The 19,692-nt window shown below is 33.6% G+C and overlaps 1 protein-coding gene across 11 annotated transcripts in view; it reads left to right on the top strand.

Moving 5' to 3' along the window:
- The window catches only part of FNDC3A (fibronectin type III domain containing 3A), a 185,670-nt gene that overhangs the window by 34,005 nt on the left and 131,973 nt on the right, over positions 1–19,692 (top strand). The window contains exons 2-4 of one of the 11 annotated variants that reach the window (XM_074387677.1): positions 8,333–8,393; positions 12,928–13,001; positions 16,697–16,777. The exons of 3 other annotated variants lie outside the window; for them this stretch is intronic. In XM_074387677.1, coding sequence (XP_074243778.1) covers positions 12,960–13,001; positions 16,697–16,777 — 123 coding nt within the window. In that variant the 5' untranslated portion in view covers positions 8,333–8,393; positions 12,928–12,959. 7 more of the 11 variants (XM_074387676.1, XM_074387679.1, XM_074387678.1 and 4 more) reach the window with 7 other exon arrangements.

Raw genomic sequence — 19,692 nt, 5'->3', positions numbered from 1 at the left:
TACCAGATACTCAGGAGGCTGAGATGGAAGGATCACTTGAGCCTGGGAGGCTGCAGTAAGCGGTGATTGTGCCGATGTGCTCTAGTTTGGGCAATAGAGTGAGACCCTGTTTCGTATTTTCTACATTTCTAAGATAATGATATTTTTTTCTTCAAATTTTGATATCATAACTTACATTGATCTTTGAATGTTTAACTGATTGTATATTTCTGGCTAAACCTAACTTCATTGTGATATGTTATTCTTTTAATATATTGCTGGATTGGAGTATGCTTATATTTTTTCTAGGATTTTATTTTTAGTCTATGTTCATGAGTGAGATTGTCCTATAATAGGCTTTTCCCTAGTATCCTGAGTTGGTATCTAAGATGTACTAACTTCATAAACCAAACTGTGGAGGTTGCCCTTTTGTTTCTTATTCTTTGGTTAAATTTGCATCTGTTTAAAATTGTTTCTTCCTTATTTGGTATAACTTATTCAGTAAAATCTTCTGAGCCTAAGTTTCTTTAACTGAAGTATGGAAATGAAGAAACAAATCAGATGTATACTCTGAATGCTTTCATCCTAAGTTTGGAAGCACATTTTTATAATACTGAGGTGATCTGTGTATATTTGTTACGTAAGTGGTATGAAAATGATTAAGAAAATCTGAGTTTTTAAATACATTTAATAATAACTATTCAAGCACTTATCATCAGGCATTTAATGCATTTAAAATAAAATTTATTAATGTTATTAATGCAGATTAAAATGTTTAAGAAGAGTGAAGCCAGGGAAAGAAAATATAATAGATGAAAAAACCTGAATTAAGGTTATATTAATGATACATAATTTGAGAAATATTAAGGAGGTAAAATTTGCAAACAAGTCATAGAACAAAACTAAGAGAGAGGATAAAAATTTCCCCAGGCTTGTTTTGAAAATGTGAGTGGATAGCAAGAGAAGTCTTATCAGTCAGAATAGGCAAGATTATTTTATGGTAACAACCTCTTAATCTCAGTAGTTTACCAAAAGGTTTATTGCTCATGCTGCATGTCTGTCACAGATTAGTTACGGCTGTGTGTCACGTCATTTTCACTTGAGACACAGCCTCTATATAGAATGTTGCTGGTATCCTGGTTGCTGGTATACATTGCTGATCTCCATTCCATTTTATTGACCAACACAAAGCATATGGCCAAACTTGCCATCAGTGTTGGGGGTTTATAAGAGCAGCTACTGTTTGAGCCCTTACCATGTGTTCGGACACTGAGGCAAGTCATCCATTATTACATTTAATCATCATAACAGTCCTTAGAAGTAGCTTTAATATTTTCATTGTATAGAAACTAAGAATCAGAAAGTCGTTAATTTGTTACTAGGTTGAGTAACATAACTTCTGAAGGGCAAAAACCATGATTCAAAGCTAAGTCTTTAAAACTCCTAATCATTAATTTTGGTCTTAATCACTATAAAAATAGCAAATTAATGGATTAAATTTCAGGAAAAAGATGTGATTTGAACCAGGCATACAGAAATTATCAGAATAGTAGAGGTAGTAATAATGAGTTTATTCATACCAAGGGAATTTCGATTTGATGTGGGGGGGGGAAATATTAGTAATTTCTGATATAACTAATAGTGAGTAGGTGCATACTGCCAAAATCAAAGAAGGTTTATATAATACTACACCTTAACTTGAACACACTAGAGCTTTTCAACCCGCCCCCCATCCCATCCCACCCCACCGCACCCCACCCCACTCCACCCCATTCCCCCACCCCCGACATGAACATCTTATTCAGCAGCTTTTCCTTTCCAAGTTTTTGGTTAGCTTCTTGTTTTCCCAATTGTTATCATCACCACAAAGCAACTGTGATGTTAACCAACTGCCACTGGTTGTTTTAGTCATGCTCCCCAGGGAGAAAACTATTTGTGATAAGGGAGCTCTGAGTTAGGACAAATTGAGACAAGCCTTGGGACTGGGTGTTTCCAGGGGAACTGCCAGACAGGTCAAATATGACAGTTTTGTGGAGATGAGACTTTTATGGTGTTCCAAACCATTCTTTCCCTTCCAGTGGCTGCTAATCTGCTGGCTTTCACTGCTGCTGTGATTCTGAGACTTGCCTGAGACTTTCCAAACTTCTGTGAAGCTGGAGAGGCGGAGTAGGGAATAGAGCAAATTAAAATGACACACAGTTCACTGTCCATATCATGAACTAGCTGTTTTCCCTGAACATACTGTTGCGAGCCTTTGGTTAATTTCTAGAGTTCTGAAAAAAAGTTAAGTTTTGACAGTCTGCGCCTGTGTTCTCACTGCTGTTATGGAGGAGTGGATTTTTGGAGGTTAACACTGTGTCATTCTTAATGATATCATCCAAAATGGAGTTTTTATGAAATAAAAATGCAATATGATTAGAGTAGGGCCAATTCTCTGTGTAATATAACATTTTTCTAGTGTCATTTTATATTTCTGTATTGCATCTAAACTTTGGAAAACAGTGTTTATTACCAACAGGTACAATGAAATAATTTCTTCATCATATGACTGTATGTATAGAATAAAACTGTTGAAAGCCTGCTGGGTGAATAATTGTAAAAAGAAGGTTTTTTTTAAAAAATGTGACTCAGATCCTCACTTCAGAAATTTGCAATGAATAAACCATCTCACAGGTCAGTAAGTTTCCTTAGTTGAGGGCCCTCATCATTTTTGTTGATACATGTTAAGCTTTCATGCATAGCAGCCTGTTTAGTTGGACCCTTGGTAGAGAATTGTCTCAAAAACACTCAGAGCCTTTTGTCCAGAGGAAACTATAGAGACAAACCAAAAAAAGCAGAGCAGGGTAGGGTAATAAAGGTACTTCTCCCTTTCTACTCTACCTAAAATGAACCTAAAAACAAAGCTCTAAATGTCTGTTTCTGAGATTAGCTTTTATAAATGTTACTTTGAATTAAACTTTATTTCCATGAAAGTTGTGTTTGGCTTAAATGAGAATAAGAAGGAAAAACTTTCACTAATAACCAAAAACCAAATATAAAATCTTTAAAAAATGATCACATTTTTAAGTTTCAAAAGTTGTAAATTTGTAGATGTATGCATTAAAAAATCTGATAGCTTATACGCTAAGCTATACACATAAACCTTAGCAGTGAGATTAGAGACTGAAATAAAGCTTATACTTTTGTGACAATAATTTCGTGCCTCAGAATTCTAATCCAAACTCTCAATCATAGATGTTAGAGCCCAAATTAGTCATCTTCTAACTACTATGCAGCTTTGTCTAGCAAATAAATAGTGGTTTGCTAAATTTCACATTCTTAGCTTTAGAAAAGCTAGAATTTAAACATTAAACCACTCTCTCTTCTTTCAGTTAGCTTTTTTCTCTCACATGCCTGCACCATGCCACTTTCTATGACATTTCATTAGAAAATCAAATACTTTTGAAAAATTCTAGTGCTATTACCCATTAACTTTTCTTTAGACATAAAAAGGCTTATGCTCAAGATTCAGATCTGAAAATCTGCTTATTTATCACATTTTTATAAGCACATATTTATTAAAATTGATGATAAAGATTCAACTAGGCTGTTCCGGAAAAAAGTTAACTTCAGGTTCTGCCTGTGTTTAAAATATTGCACTGGTTCTTATTCTAAGAGATGATAAAAAATTAGACCTACAAATTGGATGTAAATATCAAGACAGTCTAAAGGGAAAAAAGGTTTGTAAAATACCAGTCAGGAACAGAGTTACAAAGAAGGGAAACTAGAATTTAGTTTTTATATTTTGCACAAAATAATAATATATTCTTATTGAATGATTTCAGACCAATACCATTTCATTTGCTTGTTGTTAAACTATATATGTTTCTAAGAAAATAAAAATTGGCATCCAGACATGGTGGCTCACACCTATAATCCTAGCACTTTGGGAGGCTGAGGCAGGTAGATCACTTGAAGTTGGAAGTTTGAGACCAGCCTGACCAACGTGGAGAAACCCCATTACTACTAAAAATACAAAATTAGCTGGGCATGGTGGCACATGCCTGTAATCCCAGCTACTCAGGAGGCTGAGACAGGAGAATCACTTGAACCTGGGAGGCGGAGGTGGCTGTGAGCCGAGATCACACCACTGTACTCCATCCTGGGCAACAAGAGTGAAACTCTGACTCCAAAAAAAAAAAAATTGGCAAATTATTTTATTTAGTTGAAAAATTATTTCTACCTATGCAACAATCTTGCATGTTCTTCACATGTACCCCCAAACCTAAAATGCAATTTAAAAAAATTTTTAAAAAAAGTAGAAAAATTATTTCATTTGAAAAGTGGACCATGAGGTACTTTCATGTAATTCAAGCTAATATGATGAAGCTGAAATATTTTGTAGCATTTTAATAACTATTTTAATATATATTTTTATATATTTAACATGTTTTTAAAACTGTTATGAAAGAAAATCACCAGACTCTAAAATAAACATCTTAAAGAAGTGAAACTTAATAGTCCTGGAATTTTGATGGATTCCTAGTCTAAAAGCATTGATGTTCTATTAAACTTCTACATATTCTACAGTTAAATTTCAAACTCTCTGATTAAGTGACTCAAGAGTTAGTCAGCTCCTGTGCCCCAGAATCCTGTAGAAATTGTTGACTTTTAAGTAAAATAGTTTGGGCTAAAGTGAGGTGAAAATAAAGAATGACTTGAAAGTAGCACTGTATAAACATGGAAATGGATTCAACTAAAAAACAAAGATAATGTTTCCCACTTTTGCATGTGTCTTTACATTAGATTAATATAAAGCAAGATGATTTTTGTCCAAATTGTACAGATGTTGAAGTAGAAATTGAGTTCTGCTTTTTCAGCTTATAACATTCTCCTTTCATATAAAAATACAAAAGATTAACAAACCCAAAAGTGAGTTTCTTGAAAAGATAAACGAAATTGACTAGCCATTAGCTAGGCTAAGAAGATAGATAGATAGATAGATAGATAGATAGATAGATAGATAGATAGATAGATGAAAAGGAGACATCACCATGGATACCATAGAAATACATAGGATTATTAGAGACTACTGTGAACAACTATATGCCAACAAATTTGAAAACCTAGAGGAAATGGATAAATTACTGGACACATTCAACCAACCAAAATTGGAACAGGAAGAAATAGAAAACCTAAACAGACCAATAACAAGTAATGAGATTGAATTAGTAATAAAAAGTCTCCCAAGAAAGAAAAGTCCAGAACCAGATGGCCTCACAGCTGAATTCTACTGAACCTTTAAAGAAGAATTAATACTAGTTTCCCTCAAATTATTCCAAAATGTTAAACCAGAGAGAACTCTTCTAACCAATTCCACGAGGCCAACAAACTCTATTATAATCAAAACAGAACAAGGACACAGCAGAAGCAGAAAACTAAAGACCAATATACCTGACGAACATAGACACAAAAATCTTCAGCAAAATGCCATATAGCAAACTGAATACAACAATTAATCAGAAAGATGATGCACCACGATAAAGTTAGATTTATTGCAGGAATGTAGGAATGGTTCAACATACGTAATTCAGTAAACGTGATGCATCACACTAACATAATGAAGGACAAAAGCCGTAAAACCTATCAATAGATGAAGAAAAAGCATTTGATAAATTCAGCATCCCTTCGTGATTTAAAACCCTCAATAAATTAGTTACAGAAGAAAAGTACCTCAACACAATAAAGGCTGTGTATGACAAACCCACAACTAATACACTGAATGGGGGAAAGCTGAAAGCTGTTTTCTCTAGGAACTGAAAAATAATGGGTTTTGATGAGCCCCAAGTTAGCCAACCCACTTATACTGTTGTTTTGTCTTTCAGTGATCATTTTTAATTAGTAGTAGTTCATGTTTTTTCCATTTTTCTCTTTGCTTTTAAATGTGATTACAAAAAATATTTTGTTGTCACTACTGATATTTTCTTCAGTGTCTTAAATGGTCTCCTAAATAGCTTTCATGTACTTGCTCCACATAGATAGATAGAGAAATTATGGCTGTGGGACAAATCATAAATAATTAGATTTAAAATTGGTTAATTTTGAAATAGTGCTTTTTTGGAATTGAAATATAATTCCATTTCATAAGTATTTACCAAGGTAACCACTGTTAGATATAATTTATGTTCCTGAAGATTTGTAATGTATCGTATGAGTGTGCTTATGCACACTGGTTTATGACATTATAAACCAATATATGGAAATTTGAACAAAAGTGATTTAGATAGCTTTTCTCATCACTATTGCCTTGGTAATACTTGAATATACTTGAAAATGTATATTCTAACACTTTCTTTTTTCAAGTTTTCGCCATGGCTTTAAGCAAGCTATTACATTCTAAAGTAACCCTTTAAAATGTCTGAATAATTTGAGTAATCTATTACTGAAATAAAACACCTGTTCTTTAACTAGTAAGCATAGTAAGCATCAATTTCAGTGTCTTATATATGTCTGCAAACATGTTATTGACCACTTAATAGTCTGTATACCTATATAATACAGAAACTGGCATTTACAGCTAAAACATCTGGTAAACTTAACTGATACATTAATGAGTGCCGACTGTTTAAGGAAAGAATTTAACATTAGCCACAAAATTGGCCACAAAGTGCCTGTATATGAAATACTCTATCTTGAGGTGATTAATTGGACTTACCAAAAGTTTGGGGGAAGAAAGGAGATTGGAGTTACGTTCTAAAGGAGAAAATTGCAAATTAAAACCTTAATGAGGTTGTAGATGTTAAGAAACCCGACAGTACAGTAAGGCTTGTGGAGCAATAGGATCCCTCAGACACTGATGGCATAGTCATTTTGAGGAGTGATGTGGCAGTATTTAATAAAGCTGAAAAAGTGTATACCCCAAATCTTTAACATAATACCTTTAAATATTTATCTTACAAAAAATCTTATACATATATACAAGGGCACATGTGCAAAACTGTTCTCTGCATCATTTTGTAATAATGATAGAACTAGAAATAATATAAATGTTTACTAGTAGGGAAATGGAGAAGATTTGAGAGGATTTATATAATGGAATACTAGAATACTGTGTATATACCAGTATTTTATTGTATGAATCTATACTATGGGTAAATCTCAAAAATGCAACATTGAGTAAAAGCAGATTAGAAAGGGATTTATAAGATGTGATGTCATTGATCTAAATGAATAAAAATAATTTCAAAAATGGCAGTATATACAAATACAGGATGTATACAGCATGCATATGAAAAATAATAAAACGATGAGAATGATGCAAAAGAACATTTGAGGAAAATTCATCAACATAATTCTAGTTGATTCTGGAAAGTAATGGATACAATACTGTCTACTTTTCTGTGTGTTTGAAATATTTTATAATAAGAAAATTAAAGACATAAGATTAGGCATTATGGCTAGGGTAGTTGCTAAGAAGTTTTGTTTCATTTTGTTTTGTTCTGTTGTTTTTTTAGACAGGGTCCTGCTCTGTCATCTATGCCAGAGTGCATTGGTATGATCCTGGCTCACTGCAGCCTACTAGTCTTCTGGGCTCAAGTGAGCCTTCTGCCTCGCTGGAACTACAGACATATGCTACCATACCCAGCTAATTCTGTTATTTTTTATAGAAACAGAGTCTCACTATGTTACCCAGGATGGCCTTGAACTCTTGGGGTCAAGTGATCTTCCTGCCTCAATAGAAGGTTTTGAATGTTATATTCTAAGTTTTAGATCTGAGGTAGTAAGATATAGGTAGTAAATAAGGTTTCAAAAATAGATCAGTGAAGAGATGAGAATAACCCTTGAGGACAATTATTTGGTTAACTACGTAGTTAAATGCAATGGAGTGGGGAGACAACAGAGGAAGGACTGATTGGCTTATATATCCACCCTACCAAGCATAACATGATGTAGGTCTAGAGGATACCAGCTGTGAAATTGAAAATAAAGGGGGAAACCTGATCATGTTTTTTTTTTTTTCAGAGAAAGAATGAGTATGATGAAATTTTGGAAATTCAAAACTGAAAGCATGTACAGAAAAAAAAATAGTCCAATTCACATTTTTACAGATGGACAAACTCATAAAAGTCCCATAGTTACCTAGCTTACACACTGAGTGGCAGATTTGAGACTAGACTCAATATCATCTGATCCCTCAATCTCAGTCACTTTGGAGTAAGAGGACATTGAGTTTAAATTCAAAATTTGAAAACACTTGGTTCTACGTAAGTAGTGATCCAGTTGATACTAATAAAACTGTTCAGAAATGGTGGCACCTGACTGATAGGAATGGTTAGTGAATGCTTCTCCAACACTGTCTCCTTACATCCAGTAGGAATGCTTACAAGACAGTTGAATAGATACGAAGAAATAAAGAGGACCAGTAAACTAACCAGGTAAATATAAAAGACAGTGTAAACGTATTAAATTTTTTTCTGTCTGATTTAATTTGCAGAAAGCAGTAATTATGCACTGTTGATTGGCTTATAAGGTATAAAAATGTAATTAATGTTATAGCACAGAGGATGGGAGAGGGAACTGAGGTTTAGAGGAGTGGTGTTTTTTTTTTTTTTTTACAAACAATTGGAATTAATTGGATCAACATTATGAGTTAATTATAATCCCCAGGGCATCTAGGAAAAAAAAAAAACTCGAAAGAATGTAGTAAAAGAAACAAGAGGAGAATTAAAATAGAACATCAGAATATGTTTAACATAAAAAGGGCAAAAATGGAGGAATTGAGGAACAAAAAAGATATAATATCATACAGAAAACAGCAAAGTAGCAAACTGATAAGGTAAGTCCTACATTATCATTAAGTACATTGCATCTAAATGGATCAAACATGACAGTGAAAAGACAATTTGACAGAACGGATAAAAATTCAGGCCAGGCATGGTGGCTCACACCTGTAATCCCAGCAGTTTGGAAGGCCAAGGTAGGTGGATCACCTGAGGTCAGGAGTTTGAAACCAGCCTAGCTAACATGGTGAAACCCCATCTCTACTAAAAATACAAAAATTAGCCAGATGTAGTGTCATGCGCCTGTAATCCCAGCAACTTGGGAGGCTGAGGTGGGAGAATTGCATGAACCCAGGAGGTAGAGATTGCAGCCAGCCAAGATCACACCAGTGCACTCCAACCTGGGTAACAGAGTGAGACTCCATCTTAAAAAAAATTCATGATGCAACTGTGTGCAGTCTAAGAGACACTCCTTTTATTTTTTAAGAGACAGGGTCTTGCTCTGTTGCCAGGCTGAAGTTCAGTGTTGCCATCATAGCCCTGAGCTCAAGTGATTCTTCTGCCTCAGCCTCCTAAGAAACTGAAACTCCAGGTGTATCCAACTACACCCAGCTAATTTTTAAAATTTCTTGTAGAAACTGAGTCTCGCTTGTTGCCCAGGCTGGACTCAAACTCCTGACTTCAAGGTATCCTCCAACCTCATCTTCCCAAATGCCAGATTACAGAAATGAGCCACATAATGCCCAGCCCAGGACACTCTTTAAATCAAAGACACAAATAGGTTGAAATTTAAAAGATAAGAGTAAGACAGATTGTAACCCAATCAGAAATGAAATGACTATACTAATAATTGACTTTAAGTCAGAAAAATGTTACTAGAGACAAAGAAGGATGTCTTACAATGATAAAAGGGTCAATCTGCCTCTAACAGTCGAGCCCCCAAGTAAGTATCTGAAATAAAGATTGACAGAATTGATGGGAGAAGTAGACAACTTGAACAATAATAGTTGGAGACTTCAATAGGTAGAATATTAACAAGGAAATAGAAGGTATGAGTGACCCTTTAAACTTAATAAATAGCTGTGGAACATTCCACCCAACAACAGCAGCATGTATAATCTTTTCAAGTATACATGGATCATTGTCCATTATAGGTTATATACTAGGTCATAAACCTTAACTTCCCAAATACCTAGGACCACAGATGTGTACCACGATGCCAGGCTAAATTTCTTTTTTTTTTTTTAGAGCCAGGTTCTCCCTGTGTTGCCCAGGCTTCAGTAAATTTAAAGAGATAGAAATAATATGAAGTATTTTTTTCAAACACAATGAAATGAAATTAGAAATCAATAACAGGGAAATTTGGGAAAATCACAAATATATATAAAGAATATATTTTTACAAAGCCAGTAGGCCAAAGAATAAATCACTAAGGAAATTAGAAAATACTTTGGTATGAATGCAACCAGTTATACAACATACTAAAATTTATGGTATACTTCTAAAGTAAGGGTTAAAGGAATATGTATGCCTTTAAAAGCCTGTGTTTAAAAACAAAGCTCTGAAATCAGTTATCTAACCTTTTATTTTAGAAAGCTGTAAAAGATCAAACTAAACCTAGAGCTAGCAGAAAGAAGAAAATAGTAAAGCTTAGGGTCAAAATAAATGAAATAGAGAACAGAAAAAAATAGAAAATCAAAAGTAGAAAAAGTTGGCTCTTTGAAAAGATTAGCCAAATTGCCAACCCTTTTAAGTAGACAAATCAAGAAATAAAAAGTGTTGGTAGTATAGTGGTGAGCATAGCTGCTCTTCAAGAAAAAAAGATTCAAATGACTAAAATCAAGAATGGTGAAAAATGAGAGAGTAGACATTCCTACAGATCTTACAGAAAAGAGAGGATTATTAATGAATACTATGAACAGTTGCATTCTAACAAGTAGATAGTCTAAGTAAACTAGAAAAATATCTAGAAAGACATAACCAGCCAAAACTGAATCAAGAAAAAATATAAAATCTGAATAGAGGTATAAGAAATAAAGAGATTAAATTTGTACTACAAAGAAAAACTCTCCCCAAAGTAAAGCTGAGACCCACATGGCTTTTTTGGTGAATTCCACCCAATGTTTAAGGGAGAATTAACACCAAATCTAAATATAAACCAGACAGAGACATCATAAGAAAACTACAGACCAATATCCCTTATGAATATAGATATAAAATCCTCAACAAAATACTAGCAAATAAAGTCCATCAACATATGAAATTATATTTTGTCCATCAACTAAGTGGGGTTTATACTAGGAATGTGAAGTTGGTTCAACATACATAAAACAATCATTGTAATAACCACATGGTCATCTCAGTAGACTGAAAAGCACTTGTCAAAATTCAACACCCTTTCTTAATAAAAACACTCAGTATACAAACAATAGAAAGTAACTTCCTCAACCTCATAAAAGGCATCTGCAAAAAAAACCCACAGTTAGCATTGTATGGAATGGTAAAAAACTGTATGCTTTTCCTCTAAGATGAAAAACAAGATATGGGTGTCTTGCTCTCACCACTTGTATTCGACATTGTACTGGACATTCCAGTCAAGGCAAATAAAAAACTAAAGGAATTAAAGGCCTCCAGGTTGGAAAAGGAATAAAACTCTATTCAAAGAGAATATGATCTTGTAAAAAGAAAATCTTAAAGAATTCATTAAAAAACTATGGAACTAATAATTAGTTCAGCAAGGTTGTGGGATTCAATATAGAACACAATATATTGAATACAATATATATTCTATGTGAACACAATATATATTCTGTGTACAGTAGGCTTCCTCTTGCACATGACTGTATCCAGTCACCATAGCAAGCAAATCAAAGAACTGCAGTAGTATTTGCTTCTAGATAATCCAATACATAGAATATATATTGTGTTCAATATAGAATAATAAATTGTATTTCTATATACTAGCAATGAACAATCTGAAAATGAAATTAAGAAAACTTTTCCATTTACAACAGCATAAAAAATAATAAAATAGGAATAGGTTTAATGAAATATGAGATGTGTACACTGAAAACCATAAAATTCATTGAAAGAAATTAAGGAAGACTTAAATTGGAAAAACATCTCATGATCATAGATCAGAAGACTTAATATTGTTAAGGTGCAATACTGCCAAATTATGCATATCCAATACATTGCCTACCAAATTCACAGCTGGACTATCCACATGTAAAAGTATGAAATTGGACCTATACTTCATTCCATCTACAAAGCTAATTCAAAATCAATTAAAATCCTAAAATAAGAGCTAAATTTTAAGACTCTTAGAATAACATATATGCGTAAATCTCCATGATCTTGAATTATGGAATGATTTCCTAGATAAAAAACTTAAAAAGCACAGGAAAGAGAAGAAAAATGACATGTAGTATACTTCATCAAAATTGAATAATTTCGTGTTACAAATTTTGTGTTACTATCAAAAAATCACAAAATTGTGTGTGTTTATATAATTTAAACGTGATTATTAATAATCCAGAAATAAGTTATTATAAGACTGAGTATTATCAACCTTTCTTTGATAAATGGGTTAAGTTTGTGGAGTCAGTTTTAGAATTAAAGCATTAATAGATTATTTCTAGGTGTATGGTGTTTGCACACTGTTGCTTGTTTCTTTTATATATATATACACACATATAGTATATATAAACTACAAATTGACATATTCCAAGATCAGAGCATAAACAAGATAACTAAAAATATAGCTTTAAAATAAAACATATTTGTAAGCAGTATACTCTTAAATTCTAACTTGTTAACTGACATTGGATTATCTAGAAGCATATGCTACTGCAGTTCTTTGTTGATTTGTTTGCTAAGGTGACTGGATACAGTCATATACAACAGGAAGACTGCTGTACATTGGATAATTTGATAGAAAATGAGGTTTGAGGTAAGTATTGATGAGTGTATTGGTAATCAGTTGTACCTTTAATATCCTTTGTCTACGTATATTTTCACTGGGCAAGTGTGAAATGACATAAGAAGCCACCAGAATGGAGTTTGTAAAGGGTGACTTGTCAGACTAAGGACAATATGAGGTCAAACTTCCCAATGAAAATTACCTTAGTATTCAGTGAATTGAAACAAATTGGAACAGATTGCTGGAGCAGAAACTTTAATCTTACAGCAGCTGTTGATACCTGTAGAAGCAGCAGTTGAATGGAAAAAATGAAAAAAAAAAAAAAGAGAATGCAACCAACAGTAAGTAAAGTAGGTTTTAGAAGTGGCTTTACTAGATAAGCAAGTTTATGATTTAATACTTCAATGAAATTTTATAATTTATACGTAAATCTTGTGTATTTATGGGTCAAGGAGTGAGATCATATTACTGTTTTTTAATGTAAGTGCTGATAGAGATAAGAGCTACAGATTTACCAGTTGCAGGGTGAACTTAAAACTATTAACCTTTTACCATAGAATAATTGTACTAAATCAATAGTTACAGATTAATTTCTAGAAAATACTGTGATTTAAAGGAAAAAAATTGTAAAAACCACTTTGTAGTTAAAACTGTTGCGATATTAATACTTTATGTAAATTATTTATAAATGAAGTTATTTTAGCTTATAGCTTACATTTACTGCTAAAATAATTATATTTTAGCATATTACCATGAAGTTAAAATTTATGGAGTCTTTAATATGCTGTTTTTAAATATATTTAGAGTTTTTATAATTTGAATATAGAATTTCAGAGTTTATGAATCTATTAAGAACAATTAGTCCAGCTGCGTTCTTTGTGAAATTATAAATGTGGAAATTTTTAGAAGCTGTATTATGAAGAAAGCTATTGCAGACTGCTGTAAGACACCTGAAAGAAACATAACTCTTTTACAGACACTAATTATCATTCACCTTTAAAGAATCATTTTATTTAATTTGTTAATATGGTTGAAATTACTATTTCATACAGGTATACACACTTGTCATTTGGATAATTTGTTGCAGAGTTCAAAATAACAGTATTTGTTATCCATATAACTTTCATCACAAAACTTCTGAAACTTAGAATTACTTCATTAACTTATTTTGACTTGATCCTATTACATTGTAAGGTACTGTCCTCATTGTTTTAATTCTAAATTGCAATATAAAAATTTGAGTTTTTGAGTATTAATGAGCATAATGAATTGCTTTTGATATAGCGATACAGTTTATATAAGAAAACTTCTGTGAAGAGACTATCATCATTTAAGATAAAACATAAAACTTTTACTTTATTAAGATAAGGCAGAACTTTTATTAAAAAGATAAATTTGTTTATTTTCAAATGCAGGCAGTTTACACTGGGAGCATTACATGTTAAAGGGGTACGTGTTATTGCTCAAATATAAGCTGTGTGAACAGTGAATTCATATTTTAAACTCAAACTAAATCCTAAAATGAACAAAGTAAATGAGTGTGAACGTGCTTTGTTAGCAATAAAGTAAAACACAATTTTAAGCTGGTGATACTGTAATTATCCACTTGGGTAATCTTGATACCCTGGACTTATTCTGAATATCAGTTTTTAAAGAATGGTAGAATGGTTAAAAAACATGCAAATCCAAATGACACCTGAAACTTGGAATTGATGCTGATATTCTAATTACTATAAAGTCCTTATATTTTTTTCTTTAAATGGAAAATATTTTAAGTCTAACTCTTTAGTAGAACTGGCTTTAGAAAGATAGATTTAATTGTTGACAACCGACACATGTATATATGTTCAATAAGATACATGGCACACGTGTGCAGGTAATGACACTTTTTAGTAGGATTAGTAAGAGAATGAAAAACAGATCTACTTATAAGCCATTCTGCAATAAATGAGAACAGAAATTCTTAGTTGCATATTTACATACTGTATACACATTTATGCAGACATTGTCTATAAATGTGTATGTATGGGATAATACCTCATTATAATATTTTAAGAGTCTCTTGTATGTCAGGCAGTATGCTGACATATAGAATGTACAGAATTTTCCTTTTTAAAAAGACACTAAAGTTCACAGTTAAATTAAAAGCTGCATACCTATTAAAAGTTATAGAGTAGAATTTGAATATAGCATAGTCTGACTCAAAATTCGTTTCTTTTCTATTAAAATGACTATTTCTGTAGAAACAATTATGAAGACAAATGAGCCTAAATAAGAAAAAACATTTTCTAATTACTGCATATTATACCCTGTATTCTGCTTAGTATTGTAATTGCTGTAACTATCTTCCTTACTGATTCATCCTTGTATCCCCACCTCCTCAAAGAGTGCCTAACATATAGTGGTTACCCATTAATTGTTTGCTAAATAGATGAATTAAATGGGCGATTGGTTGATTGTTCTCAATTGTTTGTCTATATGCTGGTATCAAGCATACATTCTTACTTAGATTTAGTTATTATTCATCATGGAACTAAAATCCAAATTCAAATTTATTAGTTTGATAATTTTCTTATTTTTTATTTGCAAATCTTAATCTCTGTTTCGACTTTAGCTGAAATACGTTTTATCAGTCAGTCAGTCTACAGATTGACAAGATCTAGCCAAGTATAGATAAAGCTTAATTCAAAGTTCATGTGATCAAATTAATTTAATAGCACTTTAATATATAAATAATTTAGACATATTTATAAATTGATAGGTTGAAATGAAATAAATTTCCTAGCCTAATTTCTCAGGAAACTTGGATAATTAATTCAGATTTAGACATAGTGAGATGGAGGTACCTGCAATTTATCAAGGTGAATAAATCCAGAAAATAGTTGAAAAAGGAATTTTCAAGCTTGGGGCATCCCAAGATACATTGTCTAATATAGTAGCCATTAACAGCATGTGGCTATTTCAACTGTTAGAGTTAAATAAAATTGCAAATTCAGTTTCTCATCCTACTAGTCACTTTTCAAATGCTCAATAGCCACATGCAACTTGAGGCTATTATATCAGACAGCACAAATGCTATAGAACATTTCTGTCATCACAGAAAGGGAAGCTGAAGGAAAAGATTTAGGAGTCATTTGGAGATGGACAGTAGTTAATTCAGCAAACATCTATTCAACTTATGATTTTGTGAATGTACCACTGTAGTCTCTGTAACTACAAAAATAGATTGAGGTCTAAATATACCACTCTAGTCTCTGTGACTGTAAAAACAGATTGAAGTCTTACGAAAGACTTGTGTTACAGTAGAGGTGACATCATGTAAGCAACTAAATACAATTTAGTGCTAAATGTAATAATAGAAGGATGTACAGAATACTTTGAACCTTAGAATGGGAATAATCTAACTTTGCTTTAGGATGTCAGAATTTTGAAGGATGAGTAGAATTTTCTGAAGAAGAGATTCTATGTTCACAATAATAGTGGTTGAGAAGCCCTGTTTAGGAAAATATTAGCAGAAATCAAGTCCATACTAATTGTTATGCTAGAGAATAGTCAGTCACAGACCAGAAAATGAAGGTGAAGCAGTTGACCTTTAGAACACTAGATTGAAAGGAGTAGAACAGATGGATATCTGGAAAGCTAAAGGATCAGTATGGAAAGATATGAAAAGTAAGGAATATGCAGATCCTGGACCAGTTCAAGAGAAATCTCATAAGCATTGTGTTCTAAGTATATTCTCTTTCATGTTAGCTAGGCTAGAGGCAAGTCCTTAAATTGAAAGATCTATATTGATAAAAAATAATAATACTAAGGGCTACTCATACAGCACTTACAATAACAACTAATATGAGCATAGTTAGTGCTTACTATATGCCAGTCACTGTCATATGCATTTACTGTATGCTAACTCATTTAATCATCACAACAACTCCATGAATGCTGAAGTAATTTGAAGGCCTTCAACCATGGGTTGGAGGAATGAATGGTTTGGCTTGGCTAACTATTGCTAAATGTGTGTTATTAACTGTCATTCAAGGATACAGGTGCAGAGGATTTTCTCCTTTATTATTACTATCAACCACCAGCAAACATAAAGGAGCAGTTGGATAAGGAGGAGGTAAAAGGATTAGGCATTCCAAATAATTATCTGCTTTCTATAACTTGGGGATTGTTATGGGTAGAACTGTAATGTTTCCCCCCCTCCAACCCAAAATTGATGTCAGTAGTCCTCATAGGGTTGTTTAAAAGTTAAAATGAGGTCCTTTGTGAGACAGGAGAGTTCCCTGGTCCGCCCCTTACAGGACATACAAAAGGGGTGTGGCTGTCTGTTCAGCCACTGAAAGCTCAAACTCCTTATGGGAGGGGGAGCACCCAGATGGGCAGGTGCAGGAGCCAGGGCAAGCACTTTGGGCTGGGGTCCCGTGGTAATGTCTAGGGGTGGGTACCTGTGACTCCCAAAGCCCAAGTGGGCATGCTTTGGTGCGTTCTTTTAGCTTGGCTGTCCACAGATGGCTTAAGTACCTTCTAGGCACCCAGGTTCTTCTGTGAAGTCCAGGAAGAATGAGGACTTGAAGAGTGAATATGGGGATTTTATTGAGTGGTGGAGGTGGCTCTCAGCAGGATGGATGGGGAGCTGGAAGGGGGACAGACTGGGAAGATTATCTTTTCCTGGAGTTTGGCCATCCAGCGGCCAATCTCTTCTTTAATTGTCCCCAACTGAACTCTTGATGTTCAGGCGCTCCCTCTCTTCTCTCCTTCTCTGCCACACCACTCAGCCTTTTGCCTGCTCATCTACTGGAGGCTGGGGTTTGGGGTTTTGTATGGGTACAGGATAGGGGGTGTGGTGGGTCAAAAGACAACTTTTTGGCCATGAAAACAGAAATCCTGTTCTCACTTAGGGCCACACGTATCCAGGCTAGAGGGTGGGGCCTTCTCCAGGAAACTGCCCTCTTCTACCTAGTATTTCCCTATCTCCTGTTCATGTCATTTTCCCCCTGTAAAGAGAGGGTGAGCCCTAATCTGATATGACTGGTTTCCTTATAAGAACAGGAAATTAGGACATAGACACATATAGAAGGAAGACCATGGGAAGACACAGGGAGAAGATGCCATTTACAAGTCAAGGAGAAAGACCACAGAAGAAACCAATCTTGCCAATACCTCGATCTGAGACTTTTAGCCTTCAAAATTGGAAGAAAATAAATTTCTGTGGTTCTTTTTTATGGCAACCCTAGCAAATTAATATGGTAACCAAGATAATTTATTTGTAAATATTGGAAACATGAATATTCTGAGTTGATTTTTTTTTTTTAAACTACCTACTAAACCCTTTACCAAGTTTCAGAAATACAGATAGATGTGAGGTGTTCATTTTGTTGTCCTCAGGCCTAACAATGTTTGTGAAGAATGCAAGTCATGTTCATTTTGGGATGAGGAGAGAAAGTTAACTTTTATCTGTAAAACTGATGACATTCATATACATTTTTCTTTAATTTGTTTTCTATAATTTGGTTTTATAGATTTTGGGGGGGGGGGCAAAAATATAGGCAAACAAGAAGTTACGGGGAAAATACAGACTCTTCACCCTTCAGAGAGGGACCTAAATACATATACATATTTTGAAAAAGTCCCAGGATAATTCTAAGACATCATTTCTTCCCTCTGGTGCACATGGTCTCATCTGATAGATTTTGATGGTGCTGTGGGTCAGATGTAAGATTGTTATTTTTCTTATTCTCTTTTATATGTAAGAAACTTAGACTGACAGAAACTACGTATAATTGAATTAGGGGACCAAGGAATGATGCATTACCATTGGAATGTAAAAGAATATTTTTCAAAGTTAGATAGTGAGATGTAATTTATACATAGGTGTAATCTTTTGTATAATACCAATCATTTGAATAATACCAATAATTATCTATTTTTTAAAAAATCTGGATTGGACTAAATGATATCTCAGACCTCACTTAGCTCTAACTTTTCCCAAGCTATATGCTCTGTTTGTTTAGAGGTTTCTATCAGGCTTACTGATCTCTGGTATCATACCCCCTTGTCCTTCCTCACTCCAGAGGCATCTTTTTCAAAACTTAGTTTCTCCCCTAAGTAATTTTATATATGAACCTCTTAAATCTTACCTATCCTCTTCTGTAACTTCTCAAAGCCATTGTATCTTTTTTATTAAGAACTGTAGTAAGCATTAAATTTTAATCATATTTTTCTATATTTTTGTAGTCTTCACTAACATATACTGGGAATATTTATAACTTTAATCAGTGACATTTTTATCATCATACTTTTTTCTGTTATTTATTTATTTATTTATTTTTGAGATGGAGTTTTACTCTTTTTGCTGAGGCTGGGGTGCAATGACACAATCTCGGCTCACTGCAACCTCCACCTCCTGGGTTCAAGCGATTCTCCTGCCTCAGCCTCATATGTAGCCAGGTGCATGCTACCACCCTGGCTAATTTTGTATTTTTAGTAGAGATGGGGTTTCACCGTGTTGACCAGGCTACTCTTAAGCTCCTGGTCTCAGGTGATCCGCCTGCCTCAGCCTCCAAAAGTGCTGGGATTACAGGTGTGAGCCACCGTGCCCAGCTCTGTTATTTTTTAATGTAACAGTTTTGTATACGTGTTTTCATTTATCATCATAGCACACTTGTAAGAAAAACTTAAAATTAAGTCTACATGGTATGGCATTATTTACAGTCATGACAAATTCTTTTCTTCCCTTTGGTGGTAGCTGCCCTGCCAGAACATGTTCTAAGCGTATGTTTATCTGTTCTTCAAGAAGTAATATAAATATTAGTAGTACTGAATAACTAAATTCAGGGTACACTAAAAATGCTCACTGATTCTACATATCTCTGTTTAAGATGCTTAAAGTTGGACTATTGGCATATATTCAGCCAATAACTATTATCAATTGCCTAATTACCCATTATTGACACTAATAACCCAGATATTAGAAGTTCCCACCATTTGCACTGTGAATGGCAAAGGAAAACTGCTGGGCTGAAGTATCACACC

This window comes from Saimiri boliviensis, chromosome 16 (genome assembly GCF_048565385.1).
Source record: "Saimiri boliviensis isolate mSaiBol1 chromosome 16, mSaiBol1.pri, whole genome shotgun sequence".
Taxonomy (NCBI): domain Eukaryota; kingdom Metazoa; phylum Chordata; class Mammalia; order Primates; family Cebidae; genus Saimiri; species Saimiri boliviensis.
The sequence above is the reverse complement of the archived record's forward strand: the minus strand, read 5'-3'. Positions and strand labels throughout refer to the sequence as shown.